The sequence below is a fragment of the Pristiophorus japonicus genome, chromosome X, assembly GCF_044704955.1.
Source record: "Pristiophorus japonicus isolate sPriJap1 chromosome X, sPriJap1.hap1, whole genome shotgun sequence".
In the NCBI taxonomy this organism is placed as follows: domain Eukaryota; kingdom Metazoa; phylum Chordata; class Chondrichthyes; family Pristiophoridae; genus Pristiophorus; species Pristiophorus japonicus.
Window position 1 is genome coordinate 38665946 of NC_092010.1, and position 17426 is coordinate 38683371.

At 44.9% G+C, this 17426-nt stretch overlaps 2 protein-coding genes and 1 pseudogene across 4 annotated transcripts in view; 2 read left to right on the top strand and 1 right to left on the bottom strand.

Moving 5' to 3' along the window:
• nab2 (NGFI-A binding protein 2 (EGR1 binding protein 2)) overlaps nucleotides 1–17426 on the top strand; it is a 45917-nt gene that overhangs the window by 22714 nt on the left and 5777 nt on the right. The gene's annotated exons all lie outside the window — the stretch shown is intronic.
• LOC139241056 (U2 spliceosomal RNA) lies at nucleotides 7793–7994 on the top strand (annotated as a pseudogene).
• LOC139241011 (signal transducer and activator of transcription 5B-like) overlaps nucleotides 13585–17426 on the bottom strand; it is a 144208-nt gene continuing 140366 nt past the window's right edge. For 2 of the 3 annotated variants that reach the window (XM_070869700.1, XM_070869697.1), the window contains exons 19-21: nucleotides 16508–16600; nucleotides 14905–14985; nucleotides 13585–13854 (exon numbers count right to left, since the gene is read on the bottom strand). In XM_070869700.1, coding sequence (XP_070725801.1) covers nucleotides 13764–13854; nucleotides 14905–14985; nucleotides 16508–16600 — 265 coding nt within the window. In that variant the 3' untranslated portion in view covers nucleotides 13585–13763. The remainder of the gene's footprint in view (nucleotides 13855–14904; nucleotides 14986–16507; nucleotides 16601–17426) is intronic. The other variant, XM_070869699.1, reaches the window with a different exon arrangement.

The following is a 17426-nucleotide window of genomic DNA, read 5'->3' on the forward strand; positions in this document are numbered from 1 at the left end:
CTGATCATTTGAATCAATGCGATTTATTTGAGGTGGGACGCAAGGTGTGATCTTTGCTCTGCCGAATTCCTGATCTTGGCCACTGGACAGGTCATTGCCAGGCTCCCTCCCTACCCACTTGGCAGGATTGAAAGGGGCAGCCATTGCAGGCCAACTGTTGCACCCAGCTCCAGAGCAGCAGGAAGTGGGAGACAAGCAGCCTGGAAACAGCTGTAAAGGGAGAAAAAAATAAAGACGAGAAAAAGGATTTGAAACCATACAAAATGTGATATGGAGATGTTTTTTTTTTAAAAGTCTGTTGCAGCTGTTAGAAAGAGAAGTTCTCTCACTTCAAATCAGCTTTTAATACGCTGAGCTATGACTCACATTTCAGAGATGAGCCACAGGCTGCAGGCATCAGCACTGCTGTCAGAGGACAGAGAGACCAACATCCATTAAATGTCAGATTCAAGACAGCTGTCTGCAATATGCCTGACCTTTAACCCCAACTAGAGATGTGGAGGCTGTGTATTATGCTTGTCCTGTTCCTCCTCAGTGTGGTAACAATGAAACACTGCACGGCCCTGCACCAAGCGCGAGCTGGTGCAGGAGGGCGACGGCAGCGAAGAGGGACGTCAGCAAGATCCAGGTCGGTGATTGGAGCGTGGGCAAGTACAGCAGGAGCGGCGAGGTTGGGGCGAAGGAGCGGCGAGAGATTGTAGAGGGACGTGATCGGGGCCCAGGAGAGGCACGAGTTCAGGGCCAGGAGAGCCGAGGGCCCAGCCCACACTGCGATATGTGTGCACACTAGGTCCATGCAGCAGAGCAGGTCTCCAGTCGTCCTGGTTAACCCTTGCCACAGGACCAAGACCTCGCTCTGTCAAGCCCGTGTGGTGGCTGGTGTGCAACGGCCACCACACGTTAAAAAAATCCACCCACAGGCATCTTCCACCCTTCAGGATGTAGTTCGGGATCTGGAATATTAGGTCCTTCATTGAAACACCTGTGAACTCATCCCTTTTCAGCGTGGAAGCAAGTCATCCTCGCTTCGAGGGACTGCCTATGATGATGATGCACGGCCCTGGGAGAATCCAGTTAACATGTAAAGCATTCCTTATTTGCAAGTGCAAATACACACAATTATTATTATATCAAGTCATTTGCATAAAGAAATTTCAGATAAAAAGTAGAATTTGCAGTAGCACATCACTTGATACATTAAAAGTAATTAATGTTTTAAAATGTATCGCCACAAGCACAGCTTGCTTACATCTGTTTTGGTGCCACTGCTCCCATTTATTTCCTATACTCTTTACTTTTCCATCATTCCCAATGTCAAGAGGGCAGGCAGCCTTTGCCAAAATACCTTTGAAAATCTTTGGACCTGACCTGGGACAGTGTAGAGGGAGCTTTACTCTGTATCTAACCCCATGCTGTACCTGCCCTGGGAGTGTATGATGGGACAGTGTGGAGGGAGCTTTACTCTGTATCTAACCCCCTGTACCTGCCCTGGGAGTGTATGATGGGACAGTGTAGAGGGAGCTTTACTCTGTATCTAACCCCGTGCTGTACCTGCCCTGGGAGTGTTTGATGGGACAGTGTGGAGGGAGCTTTACTCTGTATCTAACCCCGTGCTGTACCTGCCCTGGGAGTGTATGATGGGACAGTGTGGAGGGAGCTTTACTCTGTATCTAACCCCGTGCTGTACCTGCCCTGGGAGTGTATGATGGGACAGTGTGGAGGGAGCTTTACTCTATATCTAACCCCCTGTACCTGCCCTGGGAGTGCTTGAGGGCACACTGGGTGTTCAAAATAGGAATGTGTTCCAATTAGGTGCACTGAAATTCTGGATATTAATGGGAAAAAAAGGATCATGTGAACCTCTGATTCAACAAAGGGTAGAGGAATATGCATTGAGGGAGGAAAATAGTCAGACTGGGTCTTGGTAGATGATGGTGTCTGTTGGCAAACCAGAATGAGCTTTTCCTGTCTCTGCATTCAGCAAAAGCTGGAGCTCTGTGGATAAGTGAAGAACTTAAAGTTAAAATGAGACTTTAAAAAGGGGCAGATGCAAATCTAGGGCTAATAATAGAAAGAAAATATTGGAGGGAAGGAAAAAAAGTTTTAAAAAAGCCACAGAGGTGGCATGTAGAAAGACTGTCAGGGAACGAAGAGAAATGGTAAAGGATGTTATAGAGATCTAAAACGTAAAAGAATAGTTAAAGAAAGGATAGGGCAGATGAGAGATGAAAAAGGAAATTTTCTTATGGAAGATGAAAGGATTGAGGAAATACTAAATGAGGACTTTGCAGAAGTGTGGTTGTGGCAATGAAATAGGAGCAGGTGGAGCAATTCGATAGGATAACTATGGGATAAATATGGTAGTGCCGACACTGGGCCCTGCTGGCTACATCCAAGAATGCCCAGAGAAGTCGGAGAGGGAATAGCAGAGGTCTTTCTAACAGAGGAGAGTTACCAAAATAATACCTCTGTTCAAAAAGGGATAAACCAGTTTACTGTACACTAACCATCCCAACACTGGTTTTCAAGACCCAGCTTTTGTTTCTTTCCTTGTCCCATTACCATCTCCCTTTGCCTTGCACCATCATTCCTTTTGTCATTCAATCTCTCCTGCTTTCCACTCTATCTCATAGAAACATGTAAAATTCTGACAGGATTGGACAGATTAGATGCAGGAAGAATGTTCCCGATGTGGGGAAGTCCAGAACCAGGGGTCACAGTCTAAGGATAAGGGGTAAGCCATTTAGGACAGAGATGAGGAGAAACTTCTTCACTCAGAATTGTGAACCTGTGGAATTCTCTACCACAGAAAGTTGTTGAGGCCAGTTCGTAAGATATATTTAAAAGGGAGTTAGATGTGACCCTTATGGCTAAAGGGATCAAGGGGTATGGAAAGAAAACAGGAATGGGGTACTGAAGTTGCAATGATCATATTGAATGGTGGTGCCGGCTCGAAGGGCCTACTCCTGCACCTACTTTCTATGTTTCTATCACAGACCTTCCCTTTTGTTCTTTCCTCCCTCCCTTTCCCAGCCTCTGTACTTGCTTAAAACCTGCTACATCTCTAACTTTTTCCAGTTCTGACAGAGGGTCATCGACCTGAAACGTTAACTCTGTTTCTCTCTCCATAGATGATGCCTGACCTGCTGAGTATTTCAGATTTCCAGCATCCACAGTATTTTGCTTTTGTATCCCAACACTGGTGTTGGGTAAGCTTCTAAAGGCTATGACACAGGATAAAATACATACACACCAGCATGGTTTGGGGTCCCAGATTTTATTACTGGGGCATAGAGTACAAAATCAAGAGGTAATGCTAAACCTGTACAAATCACTATTTAGGCCATATTTAAAATGATGTCCGGTTTTGAGTGTCTACTTTAGGAAGGATGCAGAAGAGATTCACTAAGATGATACCAGGGACAAGAGGCTTTAGTTATTAGGAAAGATCAGGGAAACTAGGACTCTTTTCATTAGAACAGAGAAGATTAATAGGGCACCTAATCAAGATGTTCAAAATTATAAGGGGTTTTGACAAGACAAATCTGGAGAAAGTACTTCCGCTGGTCAGTGATTTGGTAACTAGAGGTGTCAATTTAAAATCGTCACCAAAAGAAAAGGAGGCTAGGAGGTTTTTGTTTTTCAATAGAGGGTTTATTAGGACAAGAAATGCCCTACCAGAAACTGTAGTGGGAACAGAATCCGTCATAGCTTTGAAAAGGGAAGTGTGTATAAATACTTGAAAAAGCACAATTAAAAGGGAGAGGGATTAATTGGATAACTCTTTCAGAGACTCGGCACTGGGCCAAATAGCCTCCCTGTGTGCTGTAAAATTCTATAATTCTTTCTCTTCTCTATCCTCAGTGTTGAAATCCTCATTGGCAGCACAGTCTCCCATTGGCCCACTCTGTTCCTGCAGCGACTCAGGGCGCTTGCAGGAAATTCTGACACGTGCTCACTCACAGCAAGGCCTGTGTGCTGCCAGTGAAGCATCACAATTTTGGGGCTTGTATTTCTCGTCTCCTCAATCATTTTCTCTACCAAATATCCATCCAGTTCCCTCTTGAATTTGCTGCCACTAACTGCGTTTAAACTGCAAGAAATAGTGAATATGGGATTTTAAGGCAGCCCATGGCCTGGCTTGCTGTAACTGGATTCTCAAAGCTGCCTTTCTGTTCAAAGACCATTGAAAAGTTGTGTTTGTTGTGGATACATGGATACTTAGCTGTGTTTTGTGCCCTGCATTATTATTTCAAGGTGGAAATGATCTTTTCTTTGTTGCATATCTCCTTGGTCTCTAGACCAGCCCTTCCTGCAGTACTGTTGGTTGCTGGACCTTTCTCCACTGCCTGTTTCCAAGGTGCTGAGAGCCTATTACAATTAGAGGACTCAGCTAGCCTCATGGTTTTCAGCCAGATCTCTGCTACCAATATAGCATTTTTCAAATTTTGGTACCGACCAGATAAACCACTATGGTCTCTTCTGCTCCTGTACACTCCTGTGTTCTCAGCTTCTTTATTCTGTCACCGTCTAAACAACAATTAAAATAAAAAGATAGCCACTTAGCCGAATGATATTAGCACATCCGAAGACATATTAGTGCTTAATCCCACCCCTAAAGATCTGCACTCAAATATAAAGTTCAATCTTTTAACACAGGTGCCTTTAAAATGTGAGGATAATGTGAAGAATCTACAAAGGGATATAGGCAAAAGTTTGGCAAATGGACTATAATGTGGGAAAATGTGAGGTTATCCACTTAGGTAGGAAAAATAAAAAAGCAAATTATGTAAATGGGGAGCGATTACAAAATACTGTAATACAGAGGGATCTGGGGGTCCTTGTGCATGAAACACAAAAAGTTAGCATGCAGGTACAGCAAGTAATCAGGAAGACAAATGGAATGTTGGCCTTTATTGCAAAGGGGATGGAGTATAAAAGTAGGGAAGTCCTGTTCCAACTGTACAGGGCGTTGGTAAGACCACACCTGCAGTACTGCGTACAGTTTTGGTCTTCTTATTTAAGGAAGGCTATACTTGCATTGGAGGCAGTTTAGAGAAGGTTCATGAGGTTGATTCAGGAGGAAAGGTTGAGTAGGTTGGGCCTCTACTCATTGGAATTTGGAAGAATGAGAGGTGATCTTATTGAAACATACAAGATTCTGAGGGAGCTTGACAGGGTAGATGCAAAGAGGATGTTTCCCCTCATGGGGGAATCTAGAACTAGGGGGCATAGTTTCAGAAAAAGGGGCCGCCCATTTAAAACAGAAATGAGGAGGAATTTCTTCTGAGGGTTGTAAATTTTTGGAATTCTCTGCCCCAGAGAGCCGAGGAGGCTGGGTCTTTGAATATATTTAAGGTGGAGATAGACAGATTTTTGAATGATTGGGGAGTCAAGGGTTATGGGAAGCAGACAGGGAAGTGGAGTTGAGGCCAAGATCAGATCAGCCATGATCTTATTGAATGGCAGAGCAGGCTCAAGGGGCCAAATGGCCTTCTCCTGCTCCTATTTCTTATGTATAAAGTTCAATCCCTCAACACAGGTGCCTTTAAAATAAGAGAAGCCTTCACAGAGAGTGAGGAGTTCAGTCATCTGTTTCCAAAAATACATTCACATCTATAGTCACCGACATCCCAAGGGCTGTTGCTGTGTTGCCTGTGGAGGGGGATGGAGAAGCAGCAAATGAACAGGAGCGGATAGACACGGTACAGTGAATCTAACATCAATGGGGCATGACACAGAAGAGAATCCCTGGAGGGCAGCGTAGGCTCAGCTGCAACATCCTCCATAGGGCCACCTTGCGAGAGCAACAGCATGAATCTTGCATGCAACATGAAGCACGTCTAATAGGGATCAGAAGTTATCACAATGACTCTCCCTTACTCTCAACTGAAGACAACAGGATAGAAAGTGCCTTGAATGCTCAATGCACAAAAAATGTATTTGATCCTGTTGAGTTTAATATTACATTCCTGCTTCATGCTAGGCAACTTGGCTAGATATAACTACCCAAACAGGCTGGTGCTGCGGGCTAATGTCAATCTCCTGCTGGCAAGCCACCCTGTGCCTCCTTGGAGTCCTTTAATTGTCAGCATGGTGGGAATGTTGGGGCAGCTTTGAGTGTCTTCCTTGCAGAAGCTCAGAAGGATCCTTGTGGTGACACCTACTCCAAAATTTCTATTACAGGTAGTATTAGGAATCTTTCAACAAGACAATCAGTAATAAAGTTAGCTAATATTAATTTACCTTTTTATTGACCACTTGTTGAATTAAAATAAAACAAAAATGATCATTTACTCTGCCCCGATCACAATCCAGTGACCCGTGCTGGAAAGTACATGTGTGCGCGCACATGTCAGGTGAAGACAGATCAGGTTAGGCTGTGATGGCCCTCACTGTACAGAAGAATGTCCACTTGGGTGAGTTACTATGGTACCATGGCAAACATAGAAATGCCAGAAGAGAAGAAAATCAGAGGGCGAAACTGGAGGGAAAAGGGCAAAGGAAATACTGAACGATAGCCATAAGTATATACAATGGCCCCATAATTCCTGGGGTCGTGATCCTGGCGGTTACACCGAGATGGTGCCCTCTAGTGCTGACACTGCTGGAGATTGTGGAGTCAGTGGGAGGGACCTCATAAGCATGGGACAGGGAGACACAAGCACCATTTTGGGTGCACCTCTGATCCCCATCTTTCTGCACCCTCTCTGCTCTGACTATACCTCCATAGGCTCATGTATCTTTTGGATGAGACATTAAACCGAGGCCCCATCAGCCCTCTCAAATGGATGTAAAAGATTCCACGCCCACTATTTTGAAGAAGAGCAGGGGAGTTATCCCCGGTGTCCTGGCCAATATTTATCCCTCAATCAACATAACAAAAACAGATTATCTGGTCATTATCACATTGCTGTTTGTGGGAGCTTGCGCAAATTGGCTACATTACAACAGTGACTACACGTCAAAAAGTACTTCATTTTCTGTAAAGCGCTTTGGAATAACCGGAGGTTGTGAAAGGTGCTATAGAAATGCAAGTCTGTCTTTCTTTCTTTGAATGCAAAACAATTTTCCATTTTTTTTTTTGAAGAGCATCAATACTGAGGAACTGACATCATAAAAAGATGCCTCGTATCATAAATAGCGAATAACCTTTCCAAGGTACACAGCTGGCATCTGGTGGCAGTAAATAGAACTGCAATCATTCTTTTCTTATATTTTGGGGATTACCCAAACTCAACTGCAAATAATTTCCAAGTAAATTTGCAATAATGATGTCCAGTTATTCTTTGTGTCGGAACACACATCCAGTATCAACACCAGCTTAATGGATAGTGGCGCCTACATTAACAACAGCTGGCAAACCTGAAACATACCCAACATAAAACAAAAACAACCCATAATGGCTCAGTTGGTAAATGTATGCCCATTATGAAATAAACCACATAGACCAGGAAGGAGACAGGTTCCATCCCTGGTCTGTGCTGAGTCAGTCAGATCTCTGCCAGGACAGCAGTAACGCCTTAGGGTTGGGCGTCAGTGTCAGAGTGGTGGGGTGGCTTGACCCATCCACCTCCACGGAGGTGTGTGGGGGACCTGACCCATCCACCTCCATGGCACGAACCTGGTATTGCAGTACTTCCAGGAACGGTGCACTGGCTCTAGGCCTTTTGGCTAAGAGCATTGGCGCAGAGTGATCCTTGGCGTGTGCAAGGTGACCTCTGGCGTTTGTGATTTGACAAAGAATTGGAACGATTGGCTACGAATTTCAAAAAAAAAAGTCAGTGTCAGAGTCACTGTTCGGCCTTTTGGCTAAGATCATGCGTAACTGACCTGACAGGGGAGTAGCCACCATAACCCCAAGGTGGTTCTCCCTGGATCAGGAAGGTATATGCTTGCTTTTTTGGAAATAGGAGGTGTGTGGGGGGCCTGACCCATCCACCTCCATGGCACGAACCTGGTATTGCAGTACTTCCAGGAACGGTGCAGTGGCTCTAGGCCTTTTGGCTAAGAGCATTGGCGCAGAGTGATCCTTGAATGGGCCCAAGGTGACCTCTGGCGTTTGTGATTTGACAAAGAATTGGAACGATTGGCTACGAATTTCAAAAAAAAAAAGTCAGTGTCAAAGAGTATGAAAGAAAGAAAAATACTTGGATTTATATAGCGCCTTTCACAACCACTGGACGTCTCAAAGTGCTTTACAGCCAATGAAGTACTTTTTGGATTGTAGTCACTGTTGTAATGTGGAAAACGCAGCAGCCAATTTGCACACAGCAAGCTCCCATAAACAGCAATGTGATAATGACCAGATAATCTGTTTTTTGTTATCGGTTCATTATCACATTGCTGTGTGTGGGAGTTTGCTGTGCGCAAATTGGTGTTTCCCACATTACAACAGTGACTACACTCCAAAAAATGCTTCATTGGCTGTAAAGCACCATAGGACATCCTGATGTCGTGAACGGCGCTATAGAAATGCAAGTTCTTCCTTTCTACTGGCCATTTGGATATGTACCCCAGCAAAGGAGTCAGCACCTTCAAAAGAAGAATGAGGAGAAAAATTGAGGGGTGGGATTTTTCAGTAAATCAAATCTGGGGAAAGAATAAAATAAGACATGTTGTATTATCCACAATCTCAGACTGTTATTCTCAGCTTTTTTTACAAGCTGGAAAGGTTTTCAGCATTCACAATGTAAGAATAGGTTTTGTGCCTTAAACAGTAAGTGCAAATGGAAATATAAAATATTAGCTACGTCACCAATACAGAAAACAATCGACAGTCAGACAGCATTAATGACAGTGAACAAACACCCTGTTTATATGACTGTATAAGCCCCCAGAAAACCAACATATTTAGGATTATGATTTCATAATATGTACAGTGGATTACAAATACTGTGACACTACATTATGTAATTTGAGGCTAATCAAGAGTTACTTCCATGGAATCTATGGAGGGCATAATTTTAGGCAGCCATATTGAAGCATGTTAACTCCTATAAGCGTATGTAACAGCACAGGTTGAAACAGGCCATTTGTAGATCATGCTTTTGCATCCAACTCAGAGTTGCTATGGATAAGTGTAGACTGAGATAATGGAGGAAAGAGGGGGAAGGGAATGTTGTCTGTGCAGGGCAGCAAGCCAAGGTTGAATAATTGAAATATGAAGATGGATGTATATTCTGGATTGGATTACCTTTAGGGATCAGTGAGTATTTATACAGAACTTCCCCTCATGAGATTAACTGGGTGGGGAGAGTCCGTGATAGAGGAGTGTACATGGGCTGTGGGAGGAGATTAAATGGGTGGGTAGGGTCAGTGATAGGGGAGTGTACATGGGCTGTGGGTGGGGATTAAATAGGTGGGTAGAGTCAGTGATAGGGGAGTGTGTACATGGGCTGTGGGAGGGGATTAAATGGGTGGGTAGGGTCAGTGATAGGGGAGTGTACATGGGCTGTGGGAGGAGATTAAATGGGTGGGTAAAGTCCTTGATAGGGGTGAGTGTACCTGCAAAGCAAAGGTACATTACATCGTAACCTCACAGCAAGTCCACTGAAAGATCAATTTAGTGCACTTGGATTTTAAATGGCTCCTTCACATCTGAAACAGCTCTCATGAAAAACCATTGGTTCTTGTATCCTGCAGACACCAAAATCACAACTGTTGTAATTTTTAAAGGACTACTATTGTTTCCTCTATAGAACAGCAGCACATCTTCTATAAAAACAGTGTTCCCTAAAATGACCTGCCCCACCAAATGCATCAGTTTCCCACACTAGCTGCCCTGTGGGCTCCGAGTGAGACTGCCAAGTTACTACCAATTCCTGCCAAATCTGTAGACGATTAACTTTTAAAAAATATACAGGGAGATTTTAAACTTATAATGTGTGTTTAATTGCAAGGATACTACAATATTCTTTAAATAGTTAATTAGAAAATAAAGCTTCTTTGTTGTCAATAGATGGGTGACTAGGTTAGGAAATATTGATTTATTATGTAGTCTACTCCTTTTATTTCAAAGTCACTTAATTTGAATTGTCTTGATAATTTGAATGTTTTTAAAGCACCCTGTACTACATTCCCACTTTGTTGTGTTATTTACATTACTTAATTCAATTTTTTTTAAAGTGCAAAAACAAGAGAGTCATCAGGAGTAGACTGTCATGGCAGGTTTGATAGATGCTATTAAACAACACATCAGCTTGTCTTGGCTACCCGAATACAAATTTAACACATTTCGTTAAGCTCACAGCAAGGAAACCACAGCCTCTTCTCAGCACGTCAAGTCAACTCTCATTTTACAAACGTGTGGGGAACAGGGGTTCACTTTACTCTGGGCTAAATTCAGCCAATATCTTTAACAGGATTCATGGAAATATAGGGCTGTAACCTCCACTTTTGTGCTTATTGCCCAAAAATGGGCGTTATTTCCGGCGTGGGCAGTAAAAAAGGGTTTTCAGATCACCGGCTTCTCGCCCATTCCCAAAGCACCTAGTCTCCATTTTTGAAAATGGGCATTACCAAGAGCGATATGAAATGGGCGGTAGCGTTAAATTTTTTTGACCTTCTGCTGTAAAGTGTGGCCGCCCTTAGCAACGGCATGGCAACGCTTGATTCCTGCGATTCTGGAGGTCAAGGGTCACCATGACATGTGCAGAATAGGAGAGAGAGAGAGAGCGAGAGAGAGGGAGCTCAGAGGCACTGAAAGCGTGTGTGGCTGTGGTGTGTGCTTGTTTGGCTGTTGTGGGAGGCATGAGGGAGATTCACCAGCAGCGAAAAGCCTACTATGCACCAAGAACATAGATGGCACTGAGTTTTTGTCCAACAAATAAGATACAACATGGAAGCGATGGTGGAGGTCCTGGAGCTGGTAGCCAGGAACACTGGTGGCAGAGGGCTCCCAGTGGTCCCAGAGCGCTGCACTGCACCCCAAGATGCCGCACCCCCATTGCCAACCACACGAGAGCCAGCAGCAACATCTTGCTTCTGGCTCAGAGCACGTTCCCACCTCGGGACTGTCCTCTCCTGTATCCGTCCAAGCAGCAGTTCAGCCGTCATTACCCCCACACCCCCCCGACACCAACCCCCCCCCCCCAACCACCCCCTCCACACCCCCCAATGAAGCATCGCCTGAGGAACTCCTCGGCCAGACGGCTTGGAGTCAGGAGGGGAAGGGGTAGAGATGGGGGGGGCGGGGGAAGGGCTGGTTTGTACAGAAATACTGATGATTTCAGACTAATGTTCGGTTTAAATGTTTTTTTATTTAACAAAACCTTGTTGCGCATTGGCTCAGAGAGGTGCACCGTTACACGCTGGTGATTTCTTTACATCAAAGCGTATAATGACACTTATCTTCAATCAACTTAAACTTTAACTGTCACCAAGGTGATGCCCACCATTGATGTATAACCTGCACACCCAGCAGTGTGTCAGCCTTGTAAATAACACCAACGTTCTTTCAGGCAAAGCGATCATTGATGAGCTCCTGACGCAAGGCTCTTGCAGCTATCATGCCACCATGGGCTCTTTCATGCGGTCTACAGGGGGCCGGGGGATGGCTTCAGCATCAGCCTGATTGTCTGGGCCGATATCAGCGTCCACCTCCTCATTCTCCTCTTCCTCTCTCTGGTGAGGTGGACTATCAGACTCATCAAGCAATTCTTGCCCCCTCCTGATAGCCAAGTTGTGCAGTATGGAGCACACCACCACGAATTGAGCTACCTGCTCAGGGGGATATTGGAGCTCGCCTCCTGAGTGGTCCAGGCATTTAAAGCACTGCTTCAGCACTCCAATGGTTTTCTCCATAATATTATAAGTTGCTCTGTGGCTCTCTTTGTACCGCCTCTCGGCTTCGGTGTGGGTGTCACACAGGGGGGTCATCAGCCAGGTGGCGAGGCCATATCCTTTGTCATCAAGCATCCAGCATTGATCTTGTGGCTGATTGTTAAACAAGTCAGATACAGTGCTCTCACGCAGGATGTGAGCATCATGGATGCTGCCCAGAAATTGAGTATTCACTGCCAGTATAATTTGCTGGTGGTCGACGAGTTGGACATTCAGGGAGTGGAATCCCTTGCGGTTCCTGAAAACCTCTACATCCTGAAAAGGTGCCCGCATCACGATGTGCGTACAGTCTATTGCTCCCTACACCTTGGGGAAGTTTGCAATTCTGGAGAATCCTAGAGCCCTCTCACTCTGTGCCTCCCTGGTCATAGGGAAGCTGATCAAGTCCCTCCTGCGTGTGTACAGGGCTTCAGTGACCTGTCCAATGCAGCGATGTGTGGCATGCTGAGAAAGTCCACAAATGTCTCCAACTGTGGCCTGAAAAGAACCCGAGGCATAGAACGACAGTGCTGCGGTGACTTTGACCTCGACGCACAGTGCAGTACTGATGGTGCTGGCAGGCTGCAGATCTGCCCTTATAAGCTGGCATACTTCAGTGATAACCTCTTTGTGGAAGCACATCTCCGAAGGCAGGTGTTGTCAGGCAAGTCGAGGTAAGAATACTTCTCCTTGTACTTGCAGGGGGTGTAACATCTGGTCCTCCTCATCAGTCTGTCACGTCTTACATTGGGCACATAATGCAGTGGAGCGTTCCTTCGGCGATGTCGAGTCTGCTGCATGTAATTGGTCACCAAGAGAGAGTGAGAAAAGACAGGCCCCATTTGCAATAGCTCTCTGTTTTCCACCGATTGGTCACAAACAACGAATGTCCCTACGAAGACACCTATTCAATTCCAATTGGTCACTGTATGGTCAAGATGTTTGTAGAGATGTTCACATCAACTCCAACGACCTGCAGAGTACATCCGAACTCCGCCGAGGTTGAAGCACAGCAGCCTTTTAAAGGATGCGACATGTGATCTAGAACATGGCATCCATAACGCTGTGATTAGTTCCGCTTAGTTGCACTTTTTCTGGGCGTTTTTTTGGGCGAGCGATATTGTGGGCGATGTGCGCGAGGTGGTGAAATTGACGCTGGGCGATCTCATGGCTGCTAGTTTCGGTAAATATGCTCTTTACGACAAAAAACAGTGGGCGGAGCGTTAAATCAGTGCGGAAAGTAACGCTGGGAGATATGGGCGTTGATTTCGCCCATTCTGATGATTCTGCCCCAAAGAATTGGGCGGGCGGTAATATTTTTTCCCTGCGTTAAGCACATGAGGAAAGTAACGCTCGGCAATAAGTTTCTGAAAAATGCCCGCCAGTTTCTATTTTGTGCCAAAATGGGCGATATATGGGTGTTATATGTCATTTCAGTGGTAAAATGGGCGTTAAATGGGCGTTAAGCATGCAAAAAAAGTGGAGGTTCTAGCCCATAGGATTTAAGCAGATTTTGACTGTATTGAGTTTCCCATTCTACGCAAGTTTATGTTCAATTTCCTTTCCAGTTTAAGTGCACAAGGTGCCCAAATTTGCCAATTGCTTTGCGCCAGCCATAGATTTGAACAAAAGTGCCTGCTCCCCTCTCAGCATCTCCCCACAGCAATGCTGTGACCTGAACTTCTATGGCACAAGGGGGATCAACAATCAGACGTAGACATCTCCCTCACAGGGAAAGAGAAGAAACTGGTCTATTAAATGTTGGTTTAAATTGGGTTTAACAGTGAATCTCTCTAATTTTGCACATGAATTGCATAATGGACTCAACAGGAATCTTAATTCAAAGCTCAGCAATTGACTTAATGAGCCCTCTTTGCAACAAATAAGCCACCTGTACAACTTGGCACTTGAGAGTGCTCTTTCCTAAACACTCAGCCATCTCAAAACTCCGTTGAATTTACGAGATCCATTGGGTTCATGCTCAGGAGTTCGTTCAGCTCTGACTCTGAGGGTACAGTAAGGTTTTCCACACTAAGAAGAGACAAAAAGAACAGAATGTGACACTACTGTTTCTAAAAGTGGGGTCATGTAGTAAGATTTTCAAAAGAAGAAAAAAAAACACATTCCAGTTACAGGTTGTATTTACTATTGAAGTTAATAAATAGTCTTACTTTGGTTTTATTGAGCTGTGTAATGTTTGCTGAATCACAATTCATCATGCAGGACTCCAAGACACACTGAGGCGCTCACACAGTTGTGTATATTTTAGTGGCACTATACAATAATTGGGTTAGGGCTGTACCTTGGCTGAAGATTTAGGTCGAAGTTGAGTGGGGATGCACTGCACGCCAGTGGGTTTTGAACAGCGTGGTTGATGGCAATGCTGTGGTGGATAACGGGCTCAGTGGATCTGTGGCGACTAGTTGGTGCTTGACTGCCTTCACTTGGGGGTGAGTGGGGGAGGAGGGATGGGTGGAATGGGCCCTCAGAAAGGGGGCCGCCCCATGGCGTGGTGCTTCTTCAGCTGCAGGTGGAACCCGTGCATTATCTTTCCATAAGCGTTTCCTCCACCTCGGTTGTGGGAGAGGCTGGTTGTGCCACAGCTATATCTTTTCACCCTAGCAGTGAGAACTAGGCCGACCTCAACTGTATGAATTCCTTGTCCTTTTGGCCACAATAGACATGGAAGATTGGTGGCTGGCACCAGCCATTTTCTCTTTCCCTGTAAGGAAGATGGTCACCTGTGATTTGATGGTTCTCCTGGTGTCACAGACAAGTTCAGGCCACGTTCTCAATTTCAACAGCATTGCTGTGGGGAGTTGCTGAGTGGAGGGCAGCACTTCCTTATTAGGAGAGAGAAAGTCAGAGGGACAGTCACCCTGGGCTGTTCTTGTCCAACATTTAGCAGCTGGTTTTAGCACTGCATTGGCCCAAGGCCTGGGAGTAGGAAGTCCGTTTTCTTGACTAGGGATGGTATATGGCAGATGGAGACCCGTATGGGGGTTGGGGGGAGGTGGGGAAAAGATAAGAAAAATGGAATCTTACCCCCAGAAAGGGTCTAAACACGTTTATCTGGCTTACCCTCTTACAAACTGATCACCTTCATAGTAGCTGTTCACCTCCATGTCATTCTCACTTTGAAATGGATCAATGAGATGGCTGCTTTGCCGAAGAAAGAAAAGTATTAGACAGGTAATGTAACGAGACAAGCTTATCACATGGATACAAACACTAAGAACCTGGAGTATGAATGCAAAGCTTTGAGAATATAACCCCCTATTTAATGTTCAAAATACTGCAATCTGTTACAGCCCTGGCACTGTGCATCAGTTACTCGCTTGTGCCTATGAATACCCACACAAGAGTTCATGATCTTGGGCATGGAAGTTAGATATGTCCAAGAGGGAGAGAGTTACTCTAGCTACCAGTGTATCCCAATGAGCAGCGAAAGGGAGGCATTGGGTTCCCTTGATTGCTCAGTAGGTAATGATACCTTGTGCGATACTGAGGCATACAAACCAAGAGAGTTTCAGGATTGATGCCTGGTCTCGGTCTGTACTGTTAGTTGATCGCAAGCTTGCGAGTTAAGTCAGTATCCAGTGAGCCCTGCTGGAGAGCGTATATGCATGGATGAGGGCAGGGTTGGGCTCAACGTGGTGTCCTTCACAGTCAGCGCTTTTGACGGCACGCACTGTCTAGGCTCTTGTATGAAAAATGGCCTTTATCAATATGGCGGGTGACGCACTTCTGGCGTGGAATGTGCGGGCACACATGCGGCCTGTAAAATGGGCGCGGTGTCGACTAATTTCTAGGCCCATTTTTCTATTAGAGTTACCGTTGGAGGCAACAAGATCTGGAGGTATCATGAGGTGAGTTTCCAATGAGCACTGCGAGACAACACTCTGCCGGCAGCAAACAAAAACAGGAGTCCTTGCAGATGAGCCGGGGTCTTGGCCTGTACTGTTAGTGCGGACATTTGGGAAGGTCTGTGGCCAGAAACAAATGCAACTTTTTAAGCAACAGTACCTGTGTGATCTTGCACAAGTGATGTTTCAACATTGCTGACAGAGCACTGAATCTGTGCTGTAATATCAGGGCAAATTCAAAAGGACCAACACTCCAGCAGCCTTTGATAAATTGCAGAACTACACGAGAATATAGGCATGCTGCAAGTCAAAGACATGGGACTGGATTTCTCTCTTTGGGGCAGAGTGGACTTCTGCTGTGGCTCCAACCCATTTTCCTGGGTCAAGGGTCACTTATCATGCAGAGCAGGATTCCTGGCGCTGCTAACAAGGAAAATTGGGCAGTGCTGCTGGAGCACCCAAGAGACGTTAAAGGAGCAGAAAAATCCCAAAGTAGTGAGCTACTAGTTTTGTATGCCAACAAAGGTACGTGCATGGGGCCAAGTTGGAGGGAGAGAAGATCCCCAATTAAGCCATCTTCCTCCATCTACAGAAATCTGGCAGAGGTGCAGGGAGGGAAATGGAGCTGAGGGTGGGGAGGCATGGCTTCACTGCCCATTTCAGGAAGAATCACAGAGAAAAATCCAGCCCAATGTGTTGCATTAATATCAGAGCAAAGTTATAAACTCCATAAATTAGATTCAAGGTTCTTAACTGTGAAAAGAACTAAATCCAATCAGGTCACAGACCAAAGCTATATCTTTAGAAACAGAACTGACCTCTGAATTATATTTGTAAAGTCCTCATCTGGGTTCATGGCCATCATTGTATTAGGAGGCACTGAAATGGAAGAGGTGACTGTAGCATCTCCCCTGTTAGGAGAAGATAAGGAAATAATTATATTTGAACCTGGCAGTGATTTAATTAAACCGCAATAGGTGACAGTAGATAGCTTGTAAGCAAAGGTTTCTGTTCAATAGAAAATATCCTCTGCTGATGTCACACAAGACAGGACATACCTGCACACTTACTAGTCACTTTCAAATACCATTTATAGCACTTCCACCAAAAGTGATATGACTGACTGCCAGGGGCGGATTAACCATGGGGCGGATGGGGCTGCAGTCTCAGGCCCACCAAATAAATGTAGGAAAAAAATATAAGGCCTCATAAATAATCTGAGTAGAATAGACAATGAGAGAGGAAAATATTGTTTATTGGCCTAACATGTACATACCTATTTTGCAGAGACAAGATCTTTAGTATTTACCTGTGTTATTATTTAACTATTATATAATATATTTAATATATAAAATATGTTAATATATAATATATTATATTAATATATTATAGTACAAGTCCACCGTTATATACGTCATGTAATAGTAACATAGAAATTTACAGCGCAGAAGGAGGCCATTTCGGCCCATTGTGTCTGCGCCGGCCGACAAAGAGCTACACGGCCCTCGGTCAGCAGCCCTAAAAGTTACATATAAACCTATGAACAATGACGGAAAGGCAAAGAGCACCCGGCCCAACCAGTCCGCCTCACACAACTGCGACACCCCTTATACTGAAACATTCTACACTCCACCCCAACCGGAGCCATGGGATCTCCTGGGAGAGGCAAAAACCAGATAAAAACCCAGGCCAATTTAGGAGGGTAATGAACAATGACAAACATAACTATAGGCCCAT